The sequence below is a fragment of the Pleurodeles waltl genome, chromosome 3_1 (genome assembly GCF_031143425.1).
Source record: "Pleurodeles waltl isolate 20211129_DDA chromosome 3_1, aPleWal1.hap1.20221129, whole genome shotgun sequence".
In the NCBI taxonomy this organism is placed as follows: domain Eukaryota; kingdom Metazoa; phylum Chordata; class Amphibia; order Caudata; family Salamandridae; genus Pleurodeles; species Pleurodeles waltl.
Genome location: NC_090440.1, coordinates 1,494,553,230 through 1,494,565,457, shown reverse-complemented (window position 1 = coordinate 1,494,565,457; position 12,228 = coordinate 1,494,553,230). Strand labels below are relative to the sequence as shown.

The window sequence follows — 12,228 nt, the reverse complement described above, 5'->3', positions numbered from 1 at the left end:
AATCTTATCCTGATATTCATGTAATCAAAGTTTTGCCAGAAAACTTTGACAGGTCAATACTCTAATGTTGGAATTTTGTTTGTAAACCTTAACAAATGACCCCTAAAAATACATGCTTGTGTGTGATTACCAACTTAAATTAATCCACCTCCCACTACTTGCAGAAGACTTACTACTGTTCTAACAGCAAAGAAGCATGTAGTAATTGAGGGGTAGAATTATCATGTTTTCTCACAGCACAATGCAGCAAGCCACCTTGTAGAACTGTGTGAAAGGTAAAGAGCAGGGATGCACCATTCTTTTAATTATATGGCACATTCCTCTCATACTTTTGGCTGCCTAGCGCCAATAAAGGGACCCTTTTGTCATGTTGCAAGAGTGCCTGCATTGTAGGCAGGATTGTTCCCATGCAGGAAAGGACATGTTCCTGCACAAAACCAATCCTGAGAGGCATTTTCTTCTTTCTATGTGTGCTGCAGACTGAAGTCCAAATAAAGATATTTCCCCTCGTTACACCTCACCTGTGGAGGCATAGGATTTTGATGCATTCCTAGGGCTATGACTAGTAGTAAATCTGGGAATGTGTCAAAATACAGGGGTGGAGCATGGGTGTTGCATGTAATGCAAGGCAGCAAGTTGCGCTGCCTTATGTTACTCTAGATTTATCAGGCCATACAGAGCCACACAAGATGATCTGTGTGCCTTGATAAATCTCTTTGGGTTTCGTACTATTCTTGTACACTCTTACATGGCTTCTCTCCTCATGAAGATTGAAACAATATTTAAAAAAATACAAATGGACTTTTGTTTCTGATATTTCACAGCATCTTACTTTTCCTTCCATTCAGCTTGAGTTTATACTTTGTTATGTATTCATAAGACATGTATAGATCGATAAACATAGAACTTTTGAAGCATTCACTAGAGCGTGAAGGGGAAACTGTCGGTGCTGGAAGGCAAAAACATTTTCACACAGAAAGCAAACAGCAAAACATCTTATGAATGAAACGCTAATCTATGATATGATTTCTTAAAATTATTCTTAACTTTCCCCTTGTGAAATGTAGCATGATGATAAGAACTTTTAATTGACATTATGCCTACGTTTATTCCAGTAGGGTATGAACAGTTTATGTTTACAGAAAACCGATATTTATGCTCATGAATATACATTGATTTAACATAAGTTTTTTTGCATGCTTTTGGTCAATATAAATATCATAAACAAACACAGTGGTTGGGGTTTCTCCTGAAAGCCAAGCTGGTTCATTTATTACAAGTATTCTATTTGCACCGCATAGGTGGTTTTGAACATGGTTATCATAAGATCTTTAACTGTAAAATTTTGCAGACAGCAATCACAGAAATAATTTAGTGTTCCATCTAAGGATCCATCAATTCTCAAGATAGGAGTCAGCACAGAAAGCTTCTTCACTATGGCGAAGGAGCCTCACACCAATGGCTGTACCAGAAGCAGACAAATAAAACAATAGATCATTTTATTTTTCAGCCTCTGGCACAGCCAGCAGTGCAGGGAGAAGTGGGCTGGGCCAGCAGAGGGGGGAGGCGGGAGGCGGGAGGAGGGAAGAGTGCACCTAAGCATTCATGTGTGTTTGGCCTGCCATCTGAGGCCGGCAATACTCACATGTGCACTTCCACTGTGTTTTTCCAGCCTGGCTTTGTACACAGCTGGGCTGGAGAAACTGCACAAACCTCAGGGCTGTGTCTGAGAGGCAGTCACTGAGAGGTTTTGAATGAAAGCAACACCAGGATTGCTGGAGAGCCTGTGTTTGTCTCTCAGCATACACTGCTGGGACACCAGAAGAAGAGTCGTGTGAGGCAGCAGACACAGAGGGAAGATAAGTTCTTTAAAAAAATATAAAATGTTTACCTTTTCCCCCCCCTCCCCGTTTGCATTATGCAGTAGCTGCCGCTGCAAGTTTATTTCAGAAATAGATTCCTAGAGGCTTGGATTACCTTTATCAACTGCTTTTACAGCATGGAATACCACCTATCATGAGTTAAATTATTAAGAATTTGGAATAACTGTCCAGTGTTCCACATGATATTCACTATTCAGAGCCTTTCAGATGCCATTGGTGGGGGATTTTATGCACTGTAATTTCCACCTAGGGGTTATTACGAGTTCCCATATACTGACTGAGTATCAAATCCGCATGCAAAAATAATGTTGCCATTTAGTAACACCAAACCAGTAACTTGCAATTACAAAGTGAACCTCATTGCATAGGAAATTGCAGTGGGGGGTGGATTTATAAACTTAAGAACTACATAGAATTCCCATGGCTGTGAGGTTTAAAAAACACAGAAAAAGCAGTTGGCAAATGTGTGCTTCATTCCTTGCACTGAGAGGGTACAGTAGAGGAGCACAGGAGTAGGGTAAAGAAGGGTAAGCTACATTGTGGAAAGGTAGAGCTGTATATGCTTCCTCCTGTCAGGACAAAATGCACGGCAAAAAGACTTGACTACTGCTTCCACCAAAGCCTCATTCAATTTTTTTGTTCAATGTAAAATTTCCACTTGGGAAAACCTGGTGGGAGAGAGCCTGTCCACTAGGAATCCACTGCAGCGGAATTCCATGCAGCAATGTCACTCTGCCTGAAACATAATAAAGGCCTATGAATTACTAGTCTTGTAAATACCAAGGTCATGTATTGGATATTGATTCACTGTAAACGTACTTTTATGTCCAAAACTGCCACCACTTACACCTGCTAAAAATTAGCAAAAGGTTTTCAAATACGTTTATTTGCAATTACTTTCTCAGCTTATGTTAGAAACATGCAGAAGTAAATATCAATTAAGGTGTGGGAAGTGGGTGTTTAAGGCGTGTTTTTTATTGTAAGTTTGTGAATGCCTACAAACATGTAAGTTGTGAACATTCACTTATTCCATTCCACCCTTTTGAACCCTGCAAATGGTTGACAATTCACTTTAGTCAAGGAGTAAATCTGTTTTCAGAGTAGGAAGAAGAACAGGACTTCAAGCTCAACCATGGTAGTGATTTCTCCATCAGGGCTATGGCCAAACTTCCATGACAGTTCAATGGAATGAGGGCAGGCTGAGAATTGGCTATATGTCAGTTTGCCCAATTAGAATATCAGATATTTAACTGTTTTTTACTGTCCTTCACCACCAGGCAAACCTGGGTGGTGAGGGACAGTAAAAAAGAAGCTATGCACCCCGGACCATGGGAGTTCACTCCCATGGTGAGGGAGGTGTTATCTTTTTTATTTTAAAAAAGAAAATGCATTTTGAGACTTTCTTTTCAAAAAAAAAAAAAAGAAAACTGTTGACATGTTGACGGAGCATGGACAGACTTCTGTCGCGGCAGTTCCTGATAACTCTGGTGGGTGGTCTCTCCACCAGAGCGACAGAGTAATTTTCTTCTTTACTCTTGCAGAAGAATGGGCCATCTGCCAGGAAATAAATTGGCCCTTTAGTTTCTGAAGTGCAAGTCTAACTCTTCAGCAGTGTAAGGCCCAAATCAGTGGTCATCAAGGGTCCTTGAAGTCAAATACATCATCATTGCGCTCAAGCTCCTGCTACCATCAAATGTTCAGAGCAGGACAGAGCTAAATTCCATGGCTGTTGATGATGCTTTGCAGGTCGGATAAATTTGTTACCTTGCTCTGATCCAAGAATTAGCTTCAGAATGAATCCCTTTTTTGAAGTTGAAATGCTTCTGAGGGGCGAAGACTGGGCAGGGATCCCCAAGGCCAGATAGCTTCATTCAGCCGTTGTGGTGAACCTGCTTTCGGTGAAAACAATGCTCGGGGGAGCTGTCTTGTTTTTAATGTCTGCTTGGCTTCAGCATCCTGACTCTATCCTTCAGAGATGGAAAAATATGTACTTTTCCCCAACAGCTGGCAATGTTCCTTCTTTTTAGCACTCCAACTCCAACTACTCAAGGCAGGCTTTTAGGTACAATGTCTTTTTCTAGCCAGGTCTCCTACATGATCTTGACCTTTATAGTAAGTTGGGCCCTCCTGGAGTCAGGAATCCATCTGTTTTGTTTATCCCTAAAGCAGGCAAAAATGAGACCAGCCACTTGACCCTTAAGGAGCTCATTGACCCTTACTGAGTAACTTCAGTCCCAGAGTGCTAGGAGGAGTTGGGAGTCATTGAGTCCTTCTTTCTTCCATCAGGGCCTTCTTTTTCAGGTTACATTTTCCCAGATCCACACATATTAGTGGTGGTAGTGATTGCCTCAACAGATGTATCCAATGCAATTGCCAGTGATTGAAAAAAAATCTGCCATTCAATTCTAGCTATTTTTTATGTACTCTTTTTACAGTTGTTACATCTGTTTGTATATTTGGTATATTGTCTTGTGGTCTTACAAATTACACTTGATATTTGCAATGTATAAAAATAAGTTTTACTTATATTTACCCCTGCTCTACTCTATGGCCACATGGCAAAGTCACATTTCCGTGCTATGAAACATTGTGCCTTTAAAGTGTTACCATGCCAAAGCACAAGGGTGATCCAGGTAGCGATATATTTTTCATCAACTCAAGTGGGATTTGGGAAACAGGACTGCCTTCAACTCACATTATCTTTTAACATTTGAAGATTCTGCTCCAGCACCTTATGTATGCTATACATGCAACCCTGTGTCCATTTTCCTAAAGTCCAGGGGCATCAGACCAGCAACTGTCTGGTTCAGCGAAGTGTGCTCCAGGTGTTATCATTAGCAACAGTGAACAGCAGTGAAGACTGTGCTGTAAAAATAGAAGCCACCTCATGTAAGCAATTGAGATGACAATGGTTTCTCGTCATAGATGTACTATGCATATGCTCGGTGTACTGCCTACTTTACTGAATAAACCATTACAGTTTGATTTACCATTTTTTTTTTTCCCTGCTACCACTTACTCTTTGTCTGAACCCCCAATGTGGATCTTTATTTGAGAATGGTTTTAAGAAATGTAATAAACTGCAAACAATAATTTCAAAATGCAAACTAATTTAGTGAGTTTGTTTTTCTAAGTTAGTAAAAGGGGTTTTGAAGTATTTATTTAAGTGAATTAATGTAATTTTATTCATCAAGCACAAAGTTACTGAAAGAGGCATGAAGGGTATCCTGAATCTGTCCATGCAATATATGCATCAGAGTGAATAACTCTACTGTATATAATAGCTCTGTAGCTCTTTGGATCTCACTAAGTTTTCTACACTCAAACCTGCTCTCTTTAGCTGGTGTAGTCAGCTTAGTGTTATTATTCTATAATATTGTCTCTGTCTTTCTATGACTAATGTTCTCTAATCACCTTCGGCTTTCATCTCTGAGAACAGCAACAGCAGAAGAGGCAAAGGTTAATGTGGTTGGCTCTTGCTTTCTATCTTCTCACATTCTCTCAAATCTCTGTTCTTTCCCTAGAACACCTTTTATACCTACACTGATTGATACACTGATTAACAAAGTTATACATTTCTTACAATGTTGCAGAATTAAATTAAATCTTCTCTTGACAAGCAGCAGGGATTTGATACTCATACTTCCTTTCTCATGCATTCCTTTACTTCTGAGAAGCAATTTTAGTGTTACACCTACCTAATTTCCGTTACTCACTAACTGTCAATTTTTCAATCACACAAGTATCTAAGTAAACGTCAGCACATACCTAAGCATTTTAGTAGGTTGGTAATGGTGTACGTAATGCTGGTTCTATTGTTTTAAGACAGGTTTGTTGCATTGTTCAAGTCAAGAAAAGGTCATAGAAGAAACATATAACATGTTCCAGCTTAGCGGGATCTGCAAATCATGCAACACGGATTACATAAAGTTTGTCGCATGCTTTTAAACGTTAAATCAACAACAGTTTCTTGTCCTAGCAATTCATTCTCCCATTACTAATCTAATTAGTAATTAGATTTACATTTTTCTATTGGGGGTGTGAACTCGCAGAGAAACCTAAGCTATTACGTAAAATCAGATAGTAGATTTCACGTATCAGGTCGATTGGACCGAACCGAAATTGTACTGAGGGGATGTCAGTTTCATGACATCATAATCATTACAACAATATAAAATCTAAAATCTCATAGTACTTCAATAACCACACCCATTTTAGTCAAAAGGTTAACAATGTTGTTTCCCTATTAACAATGCTAAAGTCATGAAACTAATTGTCAGATTATACATGTAGAGAGTCAACAGAGACTGATTAGAACACCTCATCTATCAGTGTTTAACCAAAGCAACTAAGCAAATCAATTCAATAATTATAACACAAGATCATAACACCAAGATCTACGCTAATGAAATCCAATAACAAATGACAAACATCAATAACAATTCAAGAGCATGTCAAGAAAAACATTTCCTTCACTAACCACTAATTAGCATCCAGATGTTGGGCTTCATGTAAAAGTTTTATTTAAAAAAAATCTAACTCCGGTTATAAAAAATCATTAGCAGAAGTTGATTCAGTGAGTTGCAGCTGGTACCTGGAAAATAAAAATACATAACAAATATGACTCATACTTTACCAGCGTACTAAAAAATCTGCAGGTTTGTTTGCTTTATCAGAGGGACACCCTCACTAATCAGCATTGGAATACAGGATACGAGATAGGATAGGGTAATGGTTTAGATTTTGGATCATAAACTACACTAAACCATTAAAGCATTAACTGGAGTGAACTGATCCTACTCTCCTGCTAAAACTGATAAAAAACTTTGGTCTCCAAGAAGTGGTGACCAACATTAAATTGAACTGACAAATGAAACTGATTGGACAAAACATTATGTGATCAAAATATGGCCAATTAGAATTAAAACAGATATCTAGGAATTACACATTTAAACATCAGTCATAATTTCATTGGATGTCGAATCCCTAAACTAATACATTTGTATCCTAGACTTCCTTCTCTTCCGTCTCACCTGTGGATCTTTTGTTTCTGGCTCATCAAGAACTCGTGCTCAGGATATGTGATTTAACATTGTTTCATTCACTTCCACCCTCGAGGGAAACACACGTTAGTAACATTTCACTAACAATGAGAATATTAAGACCTCGAACAACAATTGAAACATTTAATTAATTACATCAGACAACAACCTTGTGTATGCTTATGCTTTAGTCCTGTAGATGTCACTATTAACACATTTATTGGTTAAGAAACGTACTAGACAAAATATGTGCAAAGTAAATGAAAATAATTTAATTCATGCAAAGTTAACATAAGCCTATATAAGATGGTGGCCATTTCATAAGACTCTCATTTTCATTGTTACATTGATTAATCAAAGTTAAACCACACATTAATTAATCTATAAAATGAGTACTTCATCAAATCTAGATTTTTATCACTAAATCTCGGCTTACACAGGGGCCTTATCACGTGCATGGGGAGAACGACTGCTACTGGGAATCGTCAGTGTTATGTATCTTCATTGTGTTGTGTTCCTGTTTAATTGTCAGTTTTCTATTCAAAAAGACATAAAAAAAACTTCTGTGTCTTGTACCAATTTGAAAATGCATCTCAAAAACTATCCATACTTTGATGCATATGATATTTAATGAACCTGGTTAAAAACTGGCAGATTGTATGACCTATTAGTTAACATGCACCAGATTTTAAGTATGCACCGATGCATAAATCTCCAGTTTGTATCTAAAAACAGCTTTGTCAATGCTCTGGAGTGGAACCAGACTAGTTGGGTAGTAGCAGCTCCTCCCATCTCCTTAGAAAATTATTCCATGGAATGGCATAAAGAGATATCAGAATTAGGGAGAGGAGGAGCACAAGGGAACTGGTTCCAGAAAGGGAACGCTGGAAGGCTGATGTCTGGCTAAAGACCCAATGGCGATGTATGGTATGCAAGGATAACTAACATGACTTGGAATTCTAGAACCCAGGCTACTGTTGTAACCAAACTCAAGCAGGGAACTGTAGGATTCAGCGGCTGGGTGAAATGTAGTTAAATTGGGCTACTACAGTAAGAATGTGTGAGGAAATATTTTGGGAGCATTTATAAAAACTGATCTGATTTTAATAATGACTGCTCATATTTTCCTCAATTCTAATCATCATTCTGATGCAAATGAGTTGAATAATGTAAAATAAATACGGTAAAGTTGTAAAACACCAGCCATTGCATGTGTCTACTGTTTTGGGGAACTGGAGCTGGGCTCTGCTTTAAACAGAACCCCTGCAGATTAGAGGTAGTCTGACAGGCTTGCCTGCTTCCTAACAGACACAGTCCAAAGGACCAAAGTGAGAGGAGTTACAAACAGCTGGCAGTTCTCCATTTCCCTGAAGAATGTATGATACATACATTTCGTCATGGGGCTAAGGTGATCTATTTTGGTGTCCCCCTAACAAGAGTTTATCATAACATCTTAGCTTACTTGATTTTGCCACTTAGCATGGTCCAACCGGTTTCTGAATCTATAGGTTGAGAATATTTTTAAGTTCCAAAACCTGTTCAATGTCCATTTCTTAGAGGTAGGTATAGTGGTTTATATTTACATAATAATGTTTAGGTCTCACTGAAAGGGTTCTTTTAAAACCTGCAGGAGTCCAAAAGATTTAGGAGAAATCACCTCATTCAGAATTTGCTGTAGCATTCTTCATCATTGATGACCTATAAACACCAAAGTAGGTAAATACCACCTTGGTGCGCTTAATCAGACCTGGGAATTGTTAAATAGATTAATATTGGATTAAAGCAGGAAGCAAGATGAATCATAGAAAGTTCTTAAGGTAGACGCAGGGATTATTCTTTACTTCTCTGGTACCTTAGATATGAATAAAATCACACAGTTCAAATAATTGATTACATTTAATGATTCATCTTTCTGTAAAGTTATGCCAATGTCCAGCTGGATATATAGACTAATAGGGTCACCAACCTTTGTCAAGGCTGCTGAAATCCCTGGCTTTCTACCCACTCTCGCAATGCACTAATATGAGGACTAATGATTTCATACCTGTGTCTTCATTTTTCAAACATCACCTGCACGATTTTTGTTTATGATAAAAAACATAGGTGATATATAGCTCGAATCTAAAACAATTTGGTCCACTCACCCCAAAACACTGAGTACCTCAAGGCACTATAAATGTGTAATAATGAACTGCTAGCTGTATTTTCTTGCAAAGAAACACACTACACTTGTAAACATGCAGGTGTATTTGTGCTTACATGTTTATATGAGTTATCCTAATGTTAGAGAGGGTTCAGGATTGCTGGTCCGGTCAAGGAGTCAATGAGCTATAACCACACACTTAAGATTTAACAGAGTTAGTAAGGTTACCGTTAAAATAATTCTTTAGTTTAGCACTGAGAGGTAAGCCTTTTCTAATGTCAGATGACAAACAAACATAAATGTTGTGAGGTATTCATAGGCTGAAACTGTTTTTGGAACATCGAACAGGATCAATGCTGCCAATTGGTGTGAGATCATAGTGCTGGCTGAGATCCACAGTGGACACATAAACATTTAAAGATTTTTTTGCTGTATTGCATCAGTAAAAATAAACACATTGATAGGTCTCAACCACAGTCATTTCATAGCATAGGGACAAATGCCCAACCAGTTTGGCTCATTTTCATTGTGACATTTCCCTTAACATTATCACTACTTAAATAATCTTGTTTTTTATATTGTAGCTATAATTGATCTTGTATCAGAATGTTCACACAATTGATGGTACAACACATCATCAAAGAGAATGTGCCTGCTGTCACATCTGTCATATGCCCTGTGTGCTGGTCGCTGAATGCTATGATTATCCTAGTGTCCACTTACACTTATAGAGCAGTCGCACCTGTTTTGCATGGTGATGTCATGTCAACGGTCACTTGTTGAGCAGTGGTGTTAAAAATGCTGGTTAATGCAGTCCCAATGTACAAAGGTATAACATTGGTGCTGGTAGAAAGGGGAATGGTTACATAAGACCTTTTGACCTCCTGTTTACTTCCTGTACTGTCTAGCTGACCACACAGGACCAGAGTCTGGCAAAAAGTGGGATTTAGTCATTTTTCCATCTCCAGAAAACCCAGACATGTTGCTCAGGCTTGCGCGGGGAGAGTGCACCAAAGGCAGACCCGAAAAAGCAGGATTTTTCTTTGCTGAAAATGAGTTAAGTGGGACCTCATGGTGAATAAATCAAGGCTGGTGGAGCCTTTACTTTGTCCGGGACAAGCGTCTACATTTTTAAGTTATCATCAACATACTGCATTTGACTTTTTCGGCATTGCGTTGAGCCTGAAATTCTGTCTGGGTCCCCATCAGCTGTAAACTATTATTTTTTTTATTTTTCTTAAGTTTGCAGAAAGTACATCATAAACAATTATTTTTTAATGGTGCTTTACTACTTCTAGGAGGATTTATGCCTTATAGCGTTCACAAAACCAAGCCTTTGTTTCCCCTTATCTGATTTAAAAAAAAAATGTGTATATATCTGTATTACATTTTCTTTATCTTTATAAATTGGTTTGGGAATGTTATCATGTTGTGCTTTTAATTTTAAATGATTGATGCTGATTGAATTTAATAAGCATTTCTCCTTGGAACTGACTGGTGCTTTTGCCTAAGCTACCAAATGCTGAATAACATATCTCTGAAACATCACATGAGATCTTATTTAGTAATTGAGTAAGGGTCCACTACCACATTTTCTGACAATTAGTTTTTCTGCTTCAGGAATTTACTTACATATATCTTCATGTAAGGAAAATGCAAGCACAATGAACTGGTAACAATGATGTTCAGTAGAAGCATGTTTTATAACAATGCAAAATTTTGTGTGATGGCAAAAAAAGTAATTTATTGCAAAAATAATATAAATAAATTGTATTGTATTTGTTTTAACGGTGTCTGAATTTCCTAATGATGCCTTCTCAAATTGTCATAATGTTATTTTTCAGGTAGTTGTTAGATCAGGACCAGGGACCTTCCTAAGTCTGGCTATTCATGATGAATACATCTTTTGGTCAGATTGGGTTAGACGTGCAATTCTGCGGTCCAATAAATACACAGGAGGAGATACTAAAATTCTGCGATCTGATATCCCACATCAACCCATGGGCATTGTAGCTGTTGCCAATGATACTAACAGTTGTAAGTTAAAAACTATATATTCCTGCGATCATTGGTAAAGAAGAAATAAAGTGTGTGTTTTTGAAAATCCTTTTAGATTTACTTGAACTATGCCTTATTGTGCTATTTAGAAAATTATGTTATGTATATATATATGCAGGTTGAAAAATGGACTAGAGAAACACACAATTGGCAATATAGATTTACCTTTCTTCTCATTAACTCTACTTTCATTGCCTCTCCTATCATTACTTGAACATCACTGTCACGTCTTACAAACCCTCTTCAATCTATAATTATCACCTGTTTTCATGTGACACCATCTCTTCAGTATAACCTTCAAAATAATATTATTTTCATTACATCAGTTCAATGCAGCTTAAATTATGTATTCTAAATATCTTACCTTTATTTTAACCTAATACAAATATTAATCCTAAGCCCTACCAATTGTAATACACAAATTCAAGTGTAGATTTAAGTGTCCATTACTGTGTAATATAAAACAATCTCAATTTTTCATGCACATTACTGACACACCTACTTACTAATCCTAATATAGGTGTGTGTTTATATTATACTTTCCATAGAACATGTATACAGAGGATGTTTTTGGAGATTTTAGGCCATCGATTTCTCTTTTTTCTTAACTTAAAATGTTATATCATTGTCACATTTTCCATATTTAACATAATGCCAGAAACTGAGCAATGTTGGTGGTGTATTCAATATTTTATGCCCCTCTTACAGTTAAAACAGCCAGTTGTAAGTTAGGTGTTCCCCTCTCTCTCTGCATATATACAGAATGCTACTATTTTATGAGTATTCCTTTACTTGTACTGTATTTCCCTAACCACTTCCCTGTGGGTCCACACTTTCCATTTGAAATACATCTCTACATGGTTGAAATGCACCAATGAGTAGCACTCATTCCATACATGGAGCCTATATTTCCATGTATATAATTCCTTCATGAATCGAGTATCCTTGAATAATACATAAAGAACCTCAAACATCTCTAAAATGTTTTGGGAGTCAGACCATTTCAATATTTAAAATAAACACAATTTGCAATTCACAGGCAATGTTATTTCAATATTAAATACTCCTCACCACTTCCATTACATTACAGCAATCATACATT

The 12,228-nt window shown here is 37.4% G+C and overlaps 1 protein-coding gene across 1 annotated transcript in view; it reads left to right on the top strand.

The window, feature by feature from the left end:
* The window catches only part of LRP1B (LDL receptor related protein 1B), a 4,500,992-nt gene that overhangs the window by 3,519,807 nt on the left and 968,957 nt on the right, over positions 1–12,228 (top strand). Inside the window, exon 44 of the mRNA XM_069225083.1 lies at positions 10,913–11,105. Within this exon, the coding sequence (XP_069081184.1) occupies positions 10,913–11,105 (193 nt within the window). The remainder of the gene's footprint in view (positions 1–10,912; positions 11,106–12,228) is intronic.